This window comes from Coenobita brevimanus, chromosome 82 (assembly GCF_032717465.1).
Source record: "Coenobita brevimanus isolate Jiangsu-jjx chromosome 82, ASM3271746v2, whole genome shotgun sequence".
NCBI lineage: Eukaryota > Metazoa > Arthropoda > Malacostraca > Decapoda > Coenobitidae > Coenobita > Coenobita brevimanus.
Window position 1 is genome coordinate 2,135,001 of NC_137035.1, and position 22,947 is coordinate 2,157,947.

General features: G+C 41.7%; 1 protein-coding gene across 1 annotated transcript in view; it reads left to right on the plus strand.

The window, feature by feature from the left end:
* LOC145409623 (RYamide receptor-like) overlaps positions 1 to 22,646 on the plus strand; it is a 91,022-nt gene extending 68,376 nt beyond the window's left edge. Inside the window, exons 2-3 of the mRNA XM_080279977.1 lie at positions 18,733 to 18,801; positions 22,204 to 22,646. Of these exons, the coding sequence (XP_080136103.1) occupies positions 18,733 to 18,801; positions 22,204 to 22,626 (492 nt within the window). The 3' untranslated portion in view covers positions 22,627 to 22,646. The remainder of the gene's footprint in view (positions 1 to 18,732; positions 18,802 to 22,203) is intronic.
* Positions 22,647 to 22,947: the final 301 nt, after the last annotated feature.

Below are 22,947 nucleotides of genomic sequence, written 5' to 3' on the forward strand. Positions count from 1 at the left end.
ACACTTAGCCCAAGCGGATGATAAAGTACCCTCGCCATAATATATCATCACCATCCTCCTTTGTTTTCAATGCAATATTTGTTGAATCCATTATTTTTCTCTTTATACTGTAGTTGACTGCAAACCATACAGCTGAGGATAATATCGCTACCCCACCAGCTAGACCCAGAAAATTGTCCAAAAGAACCCTGAAAATGATCATAAGGGCTGGTTTACATAATAAGTGTCAGAGCATGGTTTGACACATGGTAGAAATGCTGTGCTCGGGCACTGACTGTGTAGATGACTGAGCACGCTGTCTTCATGGTCAATTGCCTAGCATGGTGTTGGTACCATGCGCTAAAACCGAGGCCAAACACTGATTGTGTAAATCATCTCAAAGGCAATTAAGAATCAACCATTCTTTTATAGCCAGGTAATTTATGAGAAAAGTTCACGTTTGGTTGCTGATGTTTCACCAAGATGTGTGGCAATTTATTCATGATTAACATGGATGTCGGAGCTTTTGTGCTTGGAAGAAATCATGCCTCCCTGCCACGCAAAAAAAGAACAGTACTGAGTATTGTACGAAATACGCTGACTGGGATAGGCCTATAGATAAGTGGGGATCAGTGACTTCGAGTGATGAGAGCTATTTTTATATTTCTCCAGCATCCAGGCACAATAAGTTTATCGCCACATTCAAGGGATACTTTTTTCAGCGGGAACAACACCTTATTCTTCTGTTATCGTGGGCTGGGGCTGTTGTAAACCAGTCATAAATGTCGGACGCATCATTTCAAAAACCCCGTGCCAAAGGTAGTCATCATCAGGTGTTTTGACGTGATTCATGCACTGTTGCAGGTTGTCGATCATCTCCTGTCAATGTTTTCCGTCTCGACTGTATACGGCCTCCTTAAACTGAATAAAATCGTCTTGTGGTCGCAGAAATACTGTATAAAAAAGTCACCTTAGTGAGGTGGTTACTGAGTCCTTCAATCTATCTCTGTGCTTACTATCTGTCTGTCTGGCTGCCTACCAATCTACCTACCTACCTACCTGTTTCTCTGTCTGTCAGTCTATCTACCTGAGCTTTTGTCACTGTAATCCAACTGAACGTGACTTTCAGGCTCTCATGGTTCACAAACAACTGAATAAAATATTCCAACTTCAGACAGAATAGAATATTAGAGCTTCTACAATGAGAGGGGTAAAATATATAAATCAGGCTCCTATGACTCACTCTTAGCTGAGAAAATCGTCTGGTGTCAGCTGGAGTAGAGTACTAAAGTCGTCCCGACTGCCAAAAGGTCAAAGCATACTACAAGAGCAACATAATTCTGTTTGCGATACTGGATTTGGCTAATAAGTCAAACTACAATGTGCGCCATAAAATATAGTGTTTTGCAACCTTTCCTGGATGCTTGCATACACAAGCACATCTTTCCATGCTTTTACAAGGTTTTCCACTGGAGGGTGATAGCCTTGAGAGGACTGAGCTCCCTAAGAGGTCTAAGCTTCATCTGGAGGGTCATCCCTTCTAGGAGAATTCTCTCTCCCAATTGGAGGGCCAGTCCTCTATGAGGTTAACAGTCTTCTCCTCATCCTTGAGTTTAACTTTGGCTGCAGCTTTGAAGGTTAACAACTAATGTGCTTCGTCCTCTGGGAAAATTTTGTCCTCCAGGACGCAGTCAACCCACCAACTAACTCACCCAGTGCAGAGTGTCTCAGCAACAGCAGGATTACTCAACATGTTTCTACACATAGACAGGTAGAGGCACACCAATATCTAGTATTGGAAGATACTGTACACAAACCATACGTACACTCATCTCTTTTTAATTTTTATCAAAGCAATCTTACCTCTCTTTTTATGAGAGAAATCTAAGCAGTCATATGCATCAAAGACTATTTTGGAAGAGTTTGTTCAAATGAGAGAAAACTAAATTGTCAGAGCTTTCAAAACCATCTCGAGTAACCATTTCCTAATGATGGTACTCCTAAAATTATATCTAGTCTCACACCAGACGATTTTGTTCAGCTGACAGAAATCATAGCAGTTAAAGGGGAAGTACAAAAGCCATAGACTCCTTTTTAATGTTTATCATAGATTTTTCCTGTCTACCGATAAAAGCTTTGTGTCTATCTGAGCTTTTATTAATCTAGCTTTATGCAGTAAGTAATCGCCGTACCATTAAAACTGAGAGCACGAAGGTATGAGAAACCTTTATTATTTTTCCACAATAAAGCATGCGTCTGTGATAATGGTAATAAGAAAATATCTGCCTTTTTTTGAACCATTGTTGACTGAGCTCTGTAGTTTGCGAAGCAGGCTAATCACATTCAATAATTACACTCAAAATTTAGGGCTTGCTTACACCTCTGTGCACTCAGTTTTAATACGGCAATGAATTTTAGTGTATTAACTGAGTCCACCATTAAATATTGGCATCAGTGATATTGTTAATCGTGTAAATTATTCCTTGAGAATGAAAATAAACAATAATTAGCTACAGTAAGTTGCTGTGTTATGTACGCATGTGTATGTGTGTGTATGAAGGCGTGTATGTTTGTATGTACGTAAGAGGATGTGTGTATTTGTATGTGTGTGCTTTGATATTCGCTTAACACCGTAGTTGCTTTTCATGGTTTATTACATATACTTATATCACCGGTATTTGCATCAGTGTCTTTCTATCTTAGTAGAATTTCTTATCCTGCATCCATCTCATTATCTATTCATTTACCACCTCATTTATCCATTCAGCCGTAAATCTTTCTGTGTTCTTACATTCTTTTTACCTTGATCTGTCTCCGATAAAAAATACCCAGCTGTTTCTCTAAATATGTATTGCTTTTTATCTGTCTGTCTGTTTATCTTTCTATCCATCTTTCTTTCCATCTGTCAAATATACATCTCAGTCCAAAATATCAGAGTCTCCTTAGGTAAATGAATTTCTCTTCCTATCTTTCTTTTACTGTTATCTATTTTCTCAGCCACGTTCCTTATACGAGTATGTGTACAGACCGATAACACTACTCAGCACCCCATCCAAGATAAACGACTGCTTAATTCGTAACAAAGCCACACTTAGAGTCCCTTTACTCACCCACAACATGGCTTTAGAGCACTACACTCCACAAACACCTTGCTAACCAGCCTCACACAATATGTATTTGATAGCATTAACGCCGTAAGACCCGCACAACGTACACTTCCTACAGCAACAGACATTAGTGCTGCCTTTGATGTCGCCCCCGACAGAAACTAATGGCCCAAACCTACAACCCAAACACCAAACGCTGGCTTATTAACTAAATATCTGGTATTCAAGTATATGTTACAGTCCAGGGCAAGTCGTCATGAACACAAAACTTCCCTGACTTCGTTTTCTCACCCACCCTTTCCAACCTATACATGCACGATATTCTCACATGCCAACATCCCACAACTCTGCCTCGCATCCATATGAGATTCCCATACCAATCACACACCACATTGCAGAAGCAGCCTGCACATTTCAACAAGACTGCCTTAACACACTTCAGGCATGGGTCAAAGGAAACAGGTTGATGATTACTCGAGCCAGTTCACCACCACATTCATCACCAGCAGCAATCATGAGCACAGGTACACCCCTAACATCACACTTAATAATGTATCTATGCCACACACTCTCTTCACTAAGATCCCTGGACTCACTTTCAGGGATCATATGCAAAGCACTTACTTAGGATTGTACCTTACACTTTTACTTACATTTAGTTTATGAAGGCTTACACTTGCACCTATTGATACACTTAAGCTTGCCCATGCGTACTGAAGGAGTTAACATAGCCTCATTTATATGTTGACACTGAAGGGCTAGATACACCTACGCCCACAGACCGACCTGGATGTATGGAGACGTTAACATTAGGCCACATCAACTTTCTTTTAACGCTTATTCGGTCCACAACTTCTATAATTTTGATATTTACGTTAATTATCGTCTTTGTTTCTCCATTTTAATTTATTTTTTATCAACTTACTGGGAGCTATATTTATGTATGTCTGCCCTATATATTTACCTACTCACATATCTACCCCACGACCTGCCAATCTTAACATCTCTCTCTCTCTCTCTCTCCCTCTCTCTCTCTCTCCCTCTCTCTGAGTGAGTAGACGCAGTGTTAGATAATGTTTCCCGTATATCTGTTTGTGTGTATAAGAGGAGCAAAAACATAGTCAGAGGAGGAAAGGAGGAGGAAAAATGGAGGAAAGAGACGTGGAATTTGAGAAAGTGCGAAAAAAAAGAGAAGGAAAACAGGGTCTCAGGAGGAAAAGTGAAGAAGAACCTACGAGAAATGAAGGAAGGCTAAGGAAAGTGAAAAAAAAAAGAATGAAGAAACAAGGGAGAAAAATGAAGGAGCATGAAGGATAGTGAAGGCATGATGAAGGAACGTGGAGGAAAGTGCATGGAAAGTGAAGGAACGTGGAAGAGAGTGGAGGGAAGATGAAGGAACGTAGAGGAAAGCGGAGGGAACATGAAGGAATGTGGAGGAGAGTGGAGGGAAGATGAAGGAATGTGGAAGAGGGTGGAGGGAAGAAGAAGAAGGAATGTGAAGGAAATAGGAAGGAACGTGGATGAAAAATGGAAGAGAAGTGAAAATAATGATCAGAAGTGCTTAGAGCGAGCGAAAAAGAAGAAGAAAGTATAAGTAAGACAAGGAAGAAAAAAAAGTATGCATAGAAGGAAAAAATATAATTCTGAATATAAAGTGAACGAAAATATTTAAATGTGAGAAAAAATTGACACCAATAATTCAGAAAGTAAAAAAAAAACAAAAAAAACAGTGAAAGTAGAGGTGATCAGATTTAAGAAAACACGTGGGCTGAAAATCAGGGAAGAAGGGTAAGACCTATCAGAAAACAGTGAATAAGTAAAATACATATCAAGGGCAATCAGATAACAGTGTATTTGTGAATTACCAAAGACGTCAAAACACATACTAGTGAAAAGTGAAAAGCCCATCAATTTTTGCCATATAAAGCAGTGAATAAGTGAAATACCAGTGAAATTCATATGTGAAATACCAGTCATATCCAATAAGAAAACAGTGAATATGTGAAATACCAGTTAAATCCAATAAGAAAACAGTGAATATGTGAAATACCAGTTAAATCCAATCAGAAAACAGTGAATATGTGAAATACCAGTTAAATCCAATCATACAGCAGTGAATAAATGGTAAACTAATAACACGCAGTCGGTTAACAGTGACGGGGTAGTAAATAAATTATGTCCAATCAGAAAACACTGAAAACCAACTAGATCGAGTGCTTATTAGAAAACACTGAATAGGTGAATTGCCAATCAAGTCCAATCATACAACAGTACGTGTAAGTGAAATCAGTCCAGTACTAAAAAAACTGAATAAGTTGGTAATTAATCAAATCTAATAAGACATCACATGAATAAGTGAAATACCGATCAAATAAGACTGAGTAAATCAAATACCACTGAAGTCTAATCAAGTAACAGTGAATACCGGCCAGGTCTAATCAGGGGAAGTGAGTAACGAATGGCAATCAGTCTGAATGGGTGCAAATCAGAGTTCAGACATACAAGCAACGTAAGCCTGTCTCTACATTGGTGAGATCTCATCAAAAACCACACTTTAAGAAACCACACCATAAGCCTACTCATATAACAGATCCATCCAGCCTGCTCCCACTAAGCTCTTAGCCAATGGGAGACGCCGAAACTTGTGATGTTGCTCCCAAAAGCTCCGCCCACTAGCCTAACCAACCAATGGGATGTGCTGGTACCCGTGATGTCACACACATTGGCTCCACCCACTCTTTAATGAGGATTGGGAGGTGCCTAAACTCATAACGTCACTCACCTAAGCCCAGCCCACTGTTTCCACACACACACACACACACACACACACACACACACACACACACACACACACACACACACACACGGGTACACCAACCTTAAGTGTTAGATAAATCATATTCCCGGTCATTTAATTACTCCCAGCTGAATAAAATCGTCTGGATCTAGTTAGAATAGAGTAATACAGTTGGCACAGGGTCTCTTATGTTCCATCCTTACCCAGCTGAATAAAAATCGTCTGGCTACCATGAAAAGGTTAAAGATATCAGTATTAACACATTCAGGCTCCTATACTAATTCTCAACTGAAGAGAAATTGTCATCCTTTAGAAAAAATAGATTACTAGAGTTGTCCTAATCCAAGAGGGTAGCGTCAGTCAGATAATAAAAAGAGCATAAGTCAGATCCTAGGAAGCTATGTGCCTAATAAATAAAGTCGTTAATTTTGTCTAAAGATCATGCCATAATACCAAATAAAACGTACAATCATACTCTATATTGTGTCTCGATCTGACTATATTAAACTGTGCCAATCAGTTACCTGTCGGATAACAAAAAAAAAAAAAAAATAATAATAATAATAATAATAATAATAATAATAATCAGATCACAGAGAATGAGAAACGAATCCACACACACCAGTAAAAGGGTATGGGAAAAAGATCACAGAAAAAAAAAAAGATTAACCCACAGGAAAATTGTTAATCGGATCACCAAAAAAAAAAGAAAAGAAAAAAGAAAATGAGTAAGATAATTATCCCACAGAGAAAAAAAATGCTATCAATCAGATCACAGAAAATATGTAAACAATAACATAAAAATAAGATAATCAGGGCACAGAAAAAAAACACTAACAGCTAACTGGAAATACGTCTGACAATCGTGACCTAAGAAGACACCCATCAGGTCAAGTATTTAGAGGAAGGACTGAGATTAATGACTACCGACAGCACGATAATTATTAAGGCAGATAATCAGTATTTGCTGTCCTTGTCTTCCTCCACAATAATACCCGTAGTAGTCCATGTTATATCAAGGTCCCTAATTACACTGCTGGGTGAACAGGGACAAGAGGGAAACAAACTTTGCCCACGAGTCTGACCCGCCCTACAATCGGCCCTTGGTTCTTCCAGTTGCGCGATTAACATGCTAACCACCGTTCCCCCGACCAGCCAGAATGGGAGAAAGGATTAAGTTCAAGTTAATCGGAGAACAGAACACAAGGGAACATTTCATATACAATTTTACTCCTAGTTAGCCTCTGTAGGGATGTGAGACCAGACTAAATTAGGTTAGTTTAAGCTAGTTTTAAAGAGGTTGGGTCAGGATGGTGGCGTCAGGTTAAGTCAGATTAGGTTAGGTTTGGTGATCAGATTTAGTTAGGTTATATTAGTTTAAGATAGGTCAGCCTAGTCTAAGTCTGGTTTAATAAGGTGAAGTTTGGGTAAGTTAGTTTAGGTTTGTTTAAATGGTTTACCGGTAGGCTAGGATAGATTAGGTTATGTTACGTTACACCTTCGTACTAAAGGCGCTTATCTTATCAAACCGGTGACATGTTTTACCGATAATTATGTTTTCTTGATACCTCCAGATTATTTTATTTCACCTCTCGTAGCCAAAGGGTTAATGAAGGCTGCATCTAACTCCTACGCAACAGTTCGACAAGTGTCTCGTAATCTGAATCACATCGCCCATTTGCCTGCAGTAATAAACAACAAAATGATGCCACTATAGCGCAGTAGTTAATCTACGTCAACACTGACAATAGATATGCTAATTATAAAATGTATGGCTTGAATATCTCCAGATGGCGTTGTTCAGCCTAGTGATCTGGTGCACTAAGACGCTCTAGACAGATGTGGCTCATAAGGGTTAACATTTGAGGGATACTTGGGATTTATTGCCAATACTGTCCATAATGTATACAGTATTAAAATTGCTGTGACCCATGTGTGGAATCTTGCCGAGTCATCCTGTTGCTCCTGAGACACATTGCACTGGATGATTGAGAAGGTTGATGGGTTCCTGGAGGACAAGGCTTAGTAACAATCATCCCTCAAGTGTGCAGCCAGAGTTACTACCGGTATCTTTAGGACCACAGATACTATTGTAACATATAAAAAAATAATTAAAAAAAAAAATGAAAATATTTAGAGACACAGCACTTATACACGTTCTTACTATAGTTCTTGTAAGTTTTCAGTGCGTGTTTTGCCTCCTAACCAGGCTTTGATCAACCCCACTGAAAGTAGCGACCATCAAACAATTTTGATAACTGGAAGTATCATTAGCCAGGCATCCGCCAAGGTGTTATTGCATCAAACGTGGGTAGTAGGCTGTAACGTCCCTGGAGGACTGGCCCTCCATAATGGGGAGATGGTGCCCCAGAAGGGGATGGCCCTTCAGTGATGGCTTACGCTCCCAAGATGTGATAACTCCTCTAGAGGAGGTTGACCCCTAGGTATGTACAGACAGGCTTATGTTGCTAGTGCCACTCAAGAGTGACGGGTCACTCACTTCCACTGTCGGGACTAAACAAGCTTAAACCTGGTCCCCTCCACTCCTGATGAAGAACTAAAAGATTGATTGATAAACTGATATGAAGCTTCCATTACCCCCTCCACTGCAAGATGTTGCTCTTACGTTGAATTAAAACATAACGTAGTAAAAAGAAGAAAATTATAAGTACATCATCGCACTGAATGGGTTACACAAGTACTTGTCCGCTTCATGATGATAATTTATTGTTTCATTGTTAACTGGCTGTATTAAGATGATTTTATTTAGCTCAGGAGAGACTCTAACTGCTGAAGAAAAATTTAGCCTTAAGCATCCCTTTCAGTACCTGGATGCCCTCCTTGCCAGAGTAAAATCATCCAAGTACAGGAAGATTAAAATAAGAATATCTTCAAGTGGGTGGAGACATGTAACCTTCATTATACCCGTCGCTACTTTGTGCACTCCTCTGGTAGGCAGATGAAGGACAAGACTCCATAAGGCGCTTAGTCGCGGTACTCATCTCCCTAATGTGAGTGGATGTGAATGTTTAAGTAATAATGTTGATGTAGATGATGGTAAAGATGATTGGCGGAGAAAAAATCTATTATGGGTGTGGGTGAGTATAATGTTGATGGATTAGGATGTTATAATGCGAGTTGAAATTGCAGATGCTGAATGTGTGAAAGGAAGTGAATATTGTGGATGGCGATGTAACAAATGGTGACGATGAAAATGATAAAGATGGTCGATGGATGATGGTTCTAATGAAAGTGTGCATGGATGTTACAGATTGTGAAGATGGTGTTGACAAATGATGTTTGTGAGAGGGTGGCTGTAATGAATGGTGATGTTGATGGATGGTGCTTCAAATGATGGATTGGGTGGATTGATGTGAAGATGATGTTTGTAATGTTGGTGTGGGTGGATGTTGCAGATGGTGAAGATGATGTTTGTAATGTTGGTGTGGTTGGATGTTGCAGATGGTGAAGGTGATGTTTGTAATGTTGGTGTGGTTGGATGTTGCAGATGGTGAAGGTGATGTTTCTACTGATGGTATGGGTGGATGTTGCAGATGGTGAAGATGATGTTTCTAATGTTGGTGTGGGTGGATGTTGCAGATGGTGAAGATGATGTTGGCCTGCGTGACAGCCTACACCCTGGCCTGGCTTCCCCTCAACCTGTACATTGTCCTGGGTGACCTGCCTTCCAGCTTCCTGCAAGACCTGCCCTATCAAGTCCACATCACTCTCTTCTTCGTCGTGCACTTCCTCGCCATGTCCCATACCTGTTACAATCCCATTATCTACTTCTGGATGAACAGTAGGTTTAGGAACGGGTACTACCATGCTCTTCGCTGCCTACCATGCCTCCCTGCTCGCCCTACCCATCGCCTTGCCTCACCCACACAATCCGAAGTGAGGTTTGTCAATACCACCAAATACCTGGATGAGGTTACCACGCACGAACACATCAGACTCAGGGAGCTCACTGTGGTAGAAAACTGTGGTGGAGATAGTGGTGGTGGCGCTGGTGGTGTTGGTGGCGATGGTATGTTACTACCACCACCATCGCCACAGAGACGAATCACACTACCATCGAGAGTACCATCGCGAAGGTATGTTGGTAGCGACAGGGGATTGCTACCACAGTTACCAACATCTCAACCACCACCAGCATCATCACCACGAATGAATGGGCTGGAAGATGTTGGAAGACAGCGCTCTGGAGAGGAACTAGTGCAAACACCACACCAACCACCACAGCTACCACCACCACCATCAAGGGCGAAAGAGGTGGTGGAAGATGGTGGTAAGAGAGAGGAACCACAGTTACCACCACAGCTACCACCACCACCACCATCACGAGCGAAAGAGGTGGTGGAAGATGGTGGTAAGAGAGTGGAACCACAATTACCACCACAGCTACCACCACCACCACCATCACGAGCGAAAGAGGTGGTGGAAGATGGTGGTAGGAGAGAGGAACCACAATTACCACCACAGCTACCACCACCACCACCATCACGAGCGAAAGAGGTGGTGGAAGATAGAGGTAGGAGTGAGGAACCACAATTACCACCACAGCTACCACCACCACCACCACCACCACCGCGAGCCAAAGAGGTGGAAGATGGTGGTACAGATGGAGACCTGCTACCACAACAACCACCATCGAACTACCACAACCACCAACAACGTTAAGAGCAGATGTGCCTGTATGTAGTAATTCCTCCATCATGTCTGCCTGCCTGCCTGCCTGTCTGCCTGCCTGATAGATCGTGTCTGTCTATCTGCCTGCCTGGTTTCTGGTCTACTTGCTCGTTTTAAGTCTGTCTGTCTGCATGTTGTGTGATTGTTGATTCGTTTACGACTTTATAATCAAGGGTTCGTATAGCAGTAGATTATTATGCTTAAATGCACTTCTATTCTCTCCATATTTAGCTTGTCAGTCTGTCTATCCACCATTTTCAGTTTATAATGTACTTTATTATATAACTTCAATAGAAAGTTCAGTTCCATCTTTCCTCTTCTTTCTTATCTTGCTCCTTACTTCCCCCCTCTGACTTCCTCATGGCTGACATTAAAATTTCTTCAGTTGATGTATTTTCTGCCATCACTGGCCTCAGTACTAACAAGGCATATGGGCTTGATGGGGTCCCTCCTGTTGTTCTCAAGAACTGTGCTTCTGTGCTTACACCCTGCCGAGGCAAACTCTTTCGCCTTTGTCTGTCAACTTGTACCTTTCCTTCTTGCTGGAAGTTTGCTCTCATTCAGCCAGTCCCAAAGAAGGGTGACCATTTCCAACCCTCCAACTATCGTTCAATTGCTTTAACGTCCTGTATTTCAAAAGTTTTCGAGTCAATTCTTAATAGAAAAATTTTAAGGCATCTTTCCTATCACAACCTTCTTTCCGATCGTCAGTATGGGTTCCGTCAGGGACGCTCCACTGGCGATCTTCTCACCTACCTTTCAGACTCCTGGTCATCCTCCTTTCGGGACTTTGGCGAAAGCTTTGCCATTGCACTTGACATCTCAAAGGCTTTCGATCGAGTCTGGCATAAATCTTTAATTTCCAAACTGCCCTCCTACGGTTTCTATCCTTTTATCTGTGCCTTCATCACTAGCTTCCTTTCTGGTCGTTCTATAGCCGCTGTTGTAGACGGCCATCGTTCTTCTCCTAGATCTATCAGCAGTGGTGTTCCTCAGGGCTCTGTCCTATCACCAACTCTCTTCCTTTTATTCATCAATGATCTTCTAAGCTGTACATCTAACCCTGTCCACTCATACGCTGATGACTCCACCCTTCACCTTTCCATTCGGTTCCCGCAACGCCCATCTCAACAGTTACTTCAAGAAACAAGGGATGAGGCTATGGCACACCTAATGTCTGACTTGGCTCGTATCTCTGACTGGGGTAAAAATAATATGGTTGTCTTTAATGCATCTAAGACTCAGTTCCTACACCTATCAACCCGACAAAATCTTCCACAGGTATACCCACTAATGTTTAATAATATTCAGCTTAATCCTGCATCATCCTTGAACATGCTTAGGGTTTCATTTACTCGGGACTTATCTTGGAAAGATCATATTACATCTCTTGTAAAATCTGCTTCCAAGAGATTGGGTGTGCTAAGCCGACTCCGCTCTTTCTTTACCCCTGCACAATTGTTGACTCTATACAGGGGTTTTATCCGCCCCTGTGTGGAGTACAACTCTCATGTGTGGGGAGGCTCCCCACATACAGCTCTTCTCAATAGGGTGGAATCAAAGGCTTTTCGTCTCATTAACTCTCCTCCTCTTACTGACTCCCTTCAACCTCTGTCTCTTCGCCGCACTGTTGCATCTTTATCTCTTTTCTATCGCTACTTTAATGGTCACTGCTCCTCTGAACTGTCTGCTTGCATTCCTCCACCTCTACGACGGGCGCGTAGCACCCGTCTGGCAGCAAACTCTCATCCCTTTTCTGTCCAACTCTCTAATGCAAGAGTTAACCGTTACTCCCAGTCTTTCATTTATGCAACAGGTCAGCTCTGGAATTGTCTCCCTCTGTCTGTATTTCCTGCTGCCTATGATCTCCAGTCTTTCAAACGCAGTGTGTCCAGGCATCTCAAAATGATCGGATCTTGAATTTGGCTCTCTATTGTATTTTGTTTTTCTCTTGGAGGGAACTGTTACTGCGGGCTCATGGCCTTTGGTTCCTTCTTCCTCGCATAAAAAAAAAAAATCTTTTCGTCTTCCTTATTACACTCTGGTTCTCGAAGTCAGAGCGGGTGCTGTGTTTTGCTTAAAGTGTGCGTGTGTGTGTGTGTGTGTGAGAGAGAGAGAGAGAGAGAGAGAGAGAGAGAGAGAGAGAGAGAGAGAGAGAGAACGTCATCCTCTCTGTTAGCGTGTTAACAGAATAAATAAGTTTTAACCCGAGTTGAACCAAACTTGGTGGGGGAGTTGAGGATCTTCAAAAAGGCTGATTTATTTCTTTTAAAAGTAGGTAAAAGATTAAGATTGGAAACAAGGTTAACTTCAGTAATTTTGATCCATTTCAGTCCAGACGTAGTTGAAAAGCCGAGGGGAGTGCAAGCATGAAGTGAGGATAGTGCAAGAATGAAGTGAGGATAGTGCACGAATGAAGTGAAAACTGTGAAAGAATGAGGTGAGGATAGTGCACGAATGAAGTGAGGACTGTGTAAGAATGAAGTGAGGATAGTGCAAGAATGAAGTGAGGATAGTGCAAGAATGAAGTGAGGATAGTGCAAGAATGAAGTGAGGACTGTGTAAGAATGAAGTGAGGATAGTGCAAGAATGAAGTGAGGATAGTGCAAGCATGAAGTGAGGACAGTGCAAGATTGAAGTGAGGATAGTGCACGAATGAAGTGAGGATAGTGCAAGAATGAAGTGAGGATAGTGCACGAATGAAGTGAGGACAGAGCTAGAATGAAGTAAGGATAGTGCAAGAATGAAGTAAGGATAGTGCTAGAATGAAGTGAGGATAGTGCAAGAATGAAGTGAGGATAGTGCAAGAATGAAGTGAGGATAGTGCAAGAATGAAGTGAGGATAGTGCAAGAATGACTGACTTTGAGAAAAATTAATCAAAGTCAAGGTCTAAGATCAAAAGATGGACTTGGACCAAACTCAGTGGACGGGTTAGGGGTTAGATAAGGATAAAGAGACTCGATTTAGAGAACAATAGGTCAAAGATCAAGGTCACAGGGCTGGATCAAACTCATCGGCTTTGATCCGATATGAGCCACACTTGGCGGAAAGGTTGAGGGTAATGCGAGGATGAATAATTTGGTTTTGAGAATATTTAGCCAGAAGCCAAAGTCTCAGGGCAAAGTCGAAAGTTTAGGTCTTAAAGCAATTGTTGGGAGTAGGTGTTGGACTCTTTCAATGCCCTCTTTTGCATCTTACTTCCGTCTTTCATATCTTTCTTCCTTTTCATTTCTATCATGTTGCTTACTTTTCTCATGCATTACTTACTTCGTTTCTCTACTCCTGCTTCCTATTTTTCCATCCCTTCCTTTCTCCTTCCCTCTTTGAGTTTTGTGCTATGTCCCCTTTCCTTTTCCACTATATCTGTCTCTATTCTCTCCTTCCCTCCCCTTTTCACTTGTGCACTGACCCACCAGGCATATGCTTCGTTCTTCTGGTAGACAAATATAGAAATCAGTCCTTTGCCTTGGTCATGCCAGCCCGTCTACAGCACCCATCTATAGTGTTGTCTCCCCATCCTGTTCTATCATCAAACATTACTATTTTATACCATCATCAAACATTACTATTTTATACTATCATCAAACATTGCTATTTTATACTAACATCAAACATTACTATTTTTTTTCTATCATCAAACATTACTATTTTTTTCTATCATCAAACATTACTATTTTATTCTATCATCAAACATTACAACTTTTTCTATCATCAAACATTACTATTTTATTCTATCATCAAACATTACTATTTTATTCTATCATCAAACATTACTATTTTTTTTCTATCATCAAACATTACTATTTTATACTATCATCAAACATTACTATTTTATACTATCATCAAACATTACTATTTTATACTATCATTAAACATTACTATTTTTTTCTATCATCAAACATTACTATTTTATTCTATCATCAAACATTACTATTTTTTTTTATCATCAAACATTACTATTTTCTTTCTATCATCAAACATTACTATTTTATTCTATCATCAAACATTACTATTTTAATTACAATAACTACCATCTAAGCCCGTCTCTGGCTGTCATCCCCCACCCCCTTAATTTCCCTATGGGCCTTTTTTCCCCCCTTGGACTTTCTTTTACGTGTTTTCCCTCATGATGCTATTTATCTCTGGGCATATTTCTCCTATAATCCCATTTTTCCCCTATGGACCTATTTCTCCCATGGAACCATTTTAGCCGTGAGTCAGTTTTCCTCGTGAATCTATTTTTCCCGTGGTCCTACTTTCCCCATGTACATATTTTCCCTTATGTGGCTATTTTTCACATTTGCATATATTCCTCATGGACTTATTTTCCCTCATGTGGCTTTTTCTCAACCATGAACTTATTTTCACTATGTAGCTTTTTTTTCTCTTGAATATATTTTCCTCATGGACCTATTTTCCCCATAGACCTATTCCAATCAAGGGACCTATTTACCCCATGGACCTGTTCCAATCAAGGGACCTATTTACCCCATGGACCTATTCCAATCAAGGGACCTATTTACCCCATAGACCAATTCCAATCAAGGGACCTATTTACCCCATGGACCTATTCAAACTAAAGACCTATTTACCCCATGGACCTATTCCCAAATGAACCTTTTTCTCTTATCCACCTACCCACCAACCCACATATTTACCCATTCATTCAGTATAGTCGATCTCAGTACTAGCACAATGATTCAGTAGCTTCACACACACACACACACACACACACACACACACACACACACACACTCAGGACTCGTCATACTCAGTTGTATAGATAATAATGATAAAGAAAAAATGATGATGATGATGATGATAATAATAATAATAATAATAATAATAATAATAATAATAATAATAATACTGATACCGGTAACAATAATAATGATGATGATGATGATGATGATGGCAAAGATAATAATAATAATAATAATAATAATAATAATAATAATAATAATAATAATAAAAACAAGATAACTTTCTGCAGGGATGTGGGAAGTTTTAATGAGTCTGACCTGCTCATTCTGTGCACTCACCCCACTCTTTCGCCTCACTTCCTCTCTTGTCACCGTTTTCTCTCCTCTTTCTCGATTTTTCCCGCGCCTTTTCCCTCCCTTCGTCCTTTGACCTCTCTTCTCTCTTACCTTCCTCTCTCTTTCTCTCTCCCGCCCTCTCTTCCTCCCCCTCTGCTTTCCCTCCTGTTTCTCACCCTTGTTCTCTTCCTTCTTCTCTCCACTGTCTCTCTCTCCCTCTTCTTCTCCCCCTTTTTCCTCCTCTCCCTTCCACGTAATCCCTCACACCTCCCAATTCTCCATCATCAGAAATCGAACCAAGAATATGTTATTTGGACAGCCAGAACCCAAGGCAGGGGCTTGTCTAAACAGTGCCTTCGTTCCTTCTCGAATTACATTTTTTCCCTGACTTTTTAAAAAAATTTCTTCATCCATTTTTTCGTTTTTCGTTATTATTTTTTTATTTTGTGATTTCCTGACATTTTTTTTTTATTCTTTGTCTCTCGCATCCACCTTTCCTTCCTTCCTTCCTCGTTCCCCTTTTTACTTCCTTCCTTCCTTCCTCCTTCCCCTTTTCACTTCCTTCCATCTTTCCTCTTTTCCCTCCTTCCCCTTCTTCCTTGCTTCGATCCTTCTCCTCTCCCTCCCTTCCTTTCTTTTTTTTTTTTTCTTCGCTCCCTTCCTTCGCACTCCTCATAGTTCTTCCATCCACCAATTAACCATATAAGAGAAGAGGATTGGAAGGAAATGGAGGGATGAAGTGAATGTGTGTGTGTGTGTGTGTGTGTGTGTGTGTGTGTGTGTGTGTGTGTGTGTGTGTGTGTGTGTGTGTGAGAGAGAGAGAGAGAGAGAGAGAGAGAGGTGATGGAAGAGGAAGGAGAGAGAATGAGGGAGACGAGGGAAATATATGAGGGAGGGACAAGAGGGGAGGATAGGGAGGAAGGGAGAAGAAGGGGAGATAAGGAAGGAGGGAGTAGAGGTGAGGATAGGGAGGGAGGGAGAAGAGGGGAGGATAGGGAGGGAAGGAGTAAAGGGGAGGATAGGGAGGGAAGGAGTAGAGGGGAGGATAGGGAGGGAAGGAGTAGAGGGGAGGATAGGGAGGGAAGGAGTAGAGGGGAGGATAGGGAGGGAAGGAGTAGAGAGGAGGATAGGGAGGGAAGGAGTAGAGGGGAGGATAGGGAGGGAAGGAGTAGAGGGGAGGATAGGGAGGGAGGGAGTAGAGGGGAGGTTAGGGAGAGAAGGAGGGAGTAGAGGGGAGGATAGGGAGGGAGGGAGAAGAGAGGAGGATTGAGGGGGAGGGAGTGGAGGGGAGAATAGGGAGGGAGGAAGAAGAGGGGAGGATAGGGAGGGAGGGAGAAGAGGGGAGGGTACGGAGGGAGGGAGGTGGAGTGAGGAAGAGTCATGGTCCAGGTGAAGCCGTATTGATGGCCTGCAGGTAAACACGCTTGATTGGGCTGGCAGGCAGGTAGGCAGCAGAGTAAGCAGGAAGGCAGGAAGAGGGGTAGGAAGGTAGACAGGAGGGAAAGCAGGAAGGCAGGGAGGGATGTAGATGGGGGAGAGGCAAGCAGGGAGGCAGGCAAGCAGGGCGGTAGGTAGGAAGGGAGGCAAGAAGAGAGGCAGGTAAAGAACGAGGTAGGCAGGTAACTAGAAAAGGATATGCGGAACTGATATAAAGGCTAAAAGACAGACAGACAGGTAAGTAGGTAGGTAAGTAGTAGGTAGGCATCTGCTTTTCGCTTTCAAGGCTTTCTGTCCCCCAAACCTCCCTTACAGTGGCTAAAATAAAACGATGAATTCACCACATCACAATATATGGGTCATTTATAGTGGTGTGGGATATGTATGGGTCATTTATAGTGGTGTGGGATATGTATGGGGCATTTATACTGGTTTGGGATACGTATTTTTTCATATGTTTAAAACTGGTCATTGGCTTGGCAATCCTTTCTCTTAGGTCAAGCATCCCTCATATATGCCACATTCCTTCACATGTCACCACTTCGGCGCAAGTACCCACCATCTATACTGAATACATGATGGGATTGTCTGATTAAATGGCTGGAGAGATGGTATTGATTTTTTTATTTTTTTGTTTTTTAGCTTGTCGGTGCGGGGTATTTTTTGTGATGTGTCTTTGGGTTCTTTGGAAGCATTAGCGAATAACATATCATTAGTCTGTTTCCTTCCCTAGTCTGGGGATCGAACTTGGGGCTTTTTGAACAGCAGACCAAATTAAGGCCCTGAAGTACCGCACTTTACATCCGTAGACTAGCGAAATACTGTAAAAGCCCAGAAACACCGCGATTCACACCCGTAGACTTTGGAGAAATAGTGAAAAAGCCCTGAAACATCGCGATTCACACCCGTAGACTTTACCGAAATACTGTAATAGCCCTGAGACACCGCGCTTCACATCCGTAGACTTAAGGGAAATACTGTAAAAGCCCTGAAACACCGCAATTCACACGCTTAGATTTAGGCGAAATACTGTAAAAGCCCTGAAAAACCGCACTTCACACCCGTAACTAAAGAGAAACCAAGGCCCTGAAACACCGCAATCACCCGTAGAATTTAGTGACAAGCGAAGACCCATAGTGGCGGTCTGAAGTTGGTGAATCTATCTAGCACTTTTGTACATGTTAATTTCCTTCATGCTTCTCCATACGATCTTAATTTATGCCTTAGGAGTGACTCATTTAACTGGTTGGTTTAAATTACTGTCATCAATACGCGAGGCACAAATGAGCTACTTTAAGAGATGAAACTAATGGTTGTCTGATATGGAAAAAGCCCTCGGCGTGAAAGGGTTGTAGTACTTTATATTCACACTACCACTCTATATTGAATACTGTATTGTCTATATATCTGACTATCCTGCACACACTATTTTCAATATTATGACTAGCACACCAGCACTATAGCACCTTTCATTTAACACATACAGCACTATATTTAGCACATAGTTTAGCACTACAAACTAAACAATACTATCTAATGACTCAGCTGTCCATCTAACACTAAATCTAACACACAGCAATGAACACCACAGCTACCACTCTCTAACATACTATATCTATCTCTATAGCTAAAGGTGATCAAATATCCTTCACTAACCGTCTATACTGAACCTCCTTACAGATGACGAAAATGATGGTGGCTGTGGTGATGGTGTACACGCTGTGCTGGCTGCCTTTCAACGCACTGATGGTGAGTTATGGCAGTTTCTGTGTTATACTCATAGCAGTTTGTGCGTTATACTCTTTTTATAGCAGTGTCTGTGTTATACTCTTTTTATAGCAGTGTCTGTGTTATACTCTTTTTATAGCAGTTTCTGTGTTACACTCTTATTATAGCAGTTTCTGTGTTATACTCTTTTTATAGCAGTTTCTAATTTATACCTTGTTTATAGTCATTTTCTATATTATTCTCCATTCATGGCAAATCCTCTGTATATAATTTACTCCTGCCACTTTAACGACCTAAAATTGCTGATGTAGAATGCTGAGCTGTAATTAAGAGATCAACAGAACATGATGTTATACTCTGTTCACTATTACTTGGCCTAAAATTGCCATCAGTCCATCTTCAATACTAAGCTGTATGAAGAGACTGGAATATGATGCTATGCTCTGTCTGATTAGGCACGACTGAAATAAGAGATTAACACTACAGTATTTGTTACGCTCTGCATATATTAATTACCCGTTCCCGCCCTGGAGGGTCTCGGTGACGGGTATTGTTTTCACTCGGTCTGTCTGTCTGTCTGTGAACAACTTTACGCAATAACTACTGCTGCGATTTTGACTACAGTAAAGTTACAAGGATGATGGGTTATGCCCTTTTGATCACCTGATAAAATTTTGCCCAGTCTGTAGGCCCTAAAAATGTAAAAAAATATTTTCTCCCAATAACTCCCTTCAAATTCGTCATAGCGACATGAAAGCAAAACCTAAATGTACATCTTTCAAATCTGCATCCAATAACATGCCTTGTTACAGCAGGGGGGTTACCCCCCACCTAGCGATAGGGAGGTCAATGTCAGGTGGGTCGGGCCTAAAATTTCAAATGGGCATAAAATCGTCAATTTTCATGCGATCTACTCCAAATTTGATATGTGACATCTTTGACTAGATATCCTGTTGTGTTTATACGTCAGCACTAAAATGACTGCCGGGGACGAGTTTGCTATGCCTTGGCACCGTTTCTCGTTTATATTAATTCTCTCCATCTTAAATACTGAGGAATAAGAATGGACTGAAGCTAGAATAATGTAAGACTCTATTCACTTGAACTTGACCTAAAATTTCCCTCTCTCCATTTCGAAATCTCATCTGTAACCAAATGTATGAGGAATGATTTATTCTTGCCAAAAATTTTGATGATATTTCTCTGACTTTTCTGTTTTTCATTTTTCTCCTTCTGGGTCCTCCTCATCATGGATTTTCCCATCCTCCCCCCACCCCTTTTTTTTTCAATATCCCTAAAGCTGTCCACATTTCCATCCAGTCTTGCATCTTCTCTCTCTCTCTCTCTCTCTCTCTCTCTCTGATATTTATTTGTTCATGTGCCTTGGATGTTTGGGAATTTTCAACAGTCTATTCATGTTCTGCGTATGTGTATGTGCGTACGTGTGTGTATGCTGTGTGTGAGTGCCTTTGTGTACGTGTGTGTGTGTGTGTGTGTGTGTGTGTGTGTGTGTGTGTGTGTGTGTGTGTGTGTGTGTGTGTGTGTGTGTGTGTGTGTGTCATTAGATGGTGATGATGTTCGTAATTATTAACAGGTTGAGTACTCTCCATATGGGCCCTGCTTAACTGACTAACTTTTTCTTATCCCTTCATTGACTTTAAACTCCCTCTCTTCTATTCTCCCTCGATCCTTCCCACCCTTTTCCCTCTCTCTCTAACTCTAATCTCTTTATCGACTTGTGGTGAGAAAGGTGCTATAGGTGGACGGAAGGAGTCAATCAGTGTCAAATCAGGTCAAAGAAGTATTCAACATTTTTAACATTTACAGTCCCCTGACACCTTCCACGTTGTACCAGTGCAATACAACCTTCATTCCCTCCCCCTAACACAACCACTTAACTATATCACTGATGTTAACTTTAACGCTAAAAACAGTGTCTGGTATGAACGGAATTTAAACAACCACCGAGGCCTTGACATTGCTGCAAAACCCAATATGCTCATTCTCAATCACGCCTCACTATACGCCCTCATCCCGTACCAGGAATATCGCACCTCCTCTGCGCCAGACATCGCATTCTGTTCGCCAGTACCACCTGGTGAACGGAACCCAGACTCACAACAGATAATCTCCCCAACTTTTTCACCATTTAAACACACTGCAAACCTGGGCGATCACGCCTCACATACACAAACTACAAATCAGACAGGACAAAATTAAAGACAAAAAAAACATACAAGTCTATACAGGACCCTATGCAAATACACAACATCCCTGTTATTGAATGCGGAGACACAATAGACCTGGGCACATAATCACAACACAAGCATTATCAAACAATCCACACCAGTCTCCAGCCTTCAGACATTCCACCACTAGCAGTGAAGAAACACCTACATACTCACTTCATGTACAGGGTAATACTGCAACTCGGCCACTGCACTATACTGCATACCTCCCTCCTACCATTCACTCACTGGTGGTATCCTTAATCAGCGCCATGCAGCTTATATGATTCAGTTCCAAGGGAATGTGACTTACCTCATCTGAATAAGATTTTCAACGACACACTATAAAGTTTCCCGTTGGAGCAGTGTTATGCAGTTTGTATGGGATATTAGGCCTTCTATCATCTCATTCCCATCCCATTGGTTGGGCCCAGACACAAAGTAACAGTAGTTACCATACAAATGAAATTCATGCACTTTCTGATCCATTTACCATGACGTCAGCCACTTGCGGAAAGCGCAAACCTGTCTCAGAAAACCATTTTTTATTATGAAAGTCAATGCAGGGTCGACGGTGAATAAGGAAAGACAGAGACAGATGAAATAAATTATCGAAAGTAGCACGTCACCATCAAGTCATGATTAATTTGCCAACTCACCCAGACTTTGGCAGGAGTGAGTCCCGCTCGTATAGTTATCGGTTTCCCTTCAACGTGGAAATCTCTGATCACAGTAATTTCGTAATAATGGTGAACTGAGCAGAATTATTTCATGGGTGGGTGTGCAATACCATTACCAAGACGATGATATACACTTGAAGTAATTTTGCAATGGTCGCTAAACTGGCCGTATTGCCGTGCCACGGAGCCTGTTTTGCAGCCCCCTGTTTAGATCAGGACATCACCCACCGTTCCTCAGCTACCAGCTTAGATGTGGGTTGGATAATTGGTGCCCTGATTGTAGAATAGAGGCCCACACAACATAAAACACATAACCGAACACTGCGAACACACGCCACACTTAGATGCAGACATATCAATGGTGCAGGGAACCCTGGGGACAACCCCATATGAGCAGCTGCTTACCTGGGATAAGCGGGTCTGTTCGATTAGACGGACCGCGACTGAATAATAACAACAATAACTCCATCGCCCTTCATTTCCTAACGCTAATCCCTGTCTCCCTCTCTGTACAGGTGGTGAGGGAGCTGCTGGACGTTGACGGGTGGAGTGGCATGATGTACCTGTGGGCCTTCTTCCACTGGCTGGCCATGTCCCACACCTGCTACAACCCCGTCATTCTCTGCTGGATGAATACCAAATTCCGCTCCGGCTTCTGCTCCTTGGCCTACAATCTATCCTGCCTCCGGAGCCTGGTAGATCAATGGTACTTTACTCAGCAGAGGGACGCGGATCTCTTCAATGGAAATCCCACTACCAGCCTCCAGACGAACTATTCCCGGAGCGCCAGTAGTCGCCTGGTGACTATCTCTCTCAAGGACGACACTATTATCTTCAAGAGCAGGAACATGAATGGGCAGAAGGGCAGTGCCGGGATGTACTCCTGTAGGAGGTTCTTACAGATGCTGGAGGAAACCAGTAGTGAATCTCCCTTGTGAGGAGTCAACGGCGACGGATAACAAACCTCAAGGCCGTGAGAAGTTCAAAGGAGTACAAAGAATAACAAACAGCAACATCCCCCTTTTTAGGCTATTTGTTATAGGGAAGGTTATAACTAGAGTAGCAATAGTATGAGTCAAAAACAACACTAGCAAAGCAGGGAGATTCACTCACTCATGAATCCCTCAAACCGAAGTCAGTAGGAAAGTGAGAATGGATAGCATGCAGCATGGAAAAGCTACCATGAAAATTTCGTGAAGGATAAATGGGCTTCATATTCTACAATGTCTTAGGTGAGGGTAAGGCCGGTAAAGATCAAA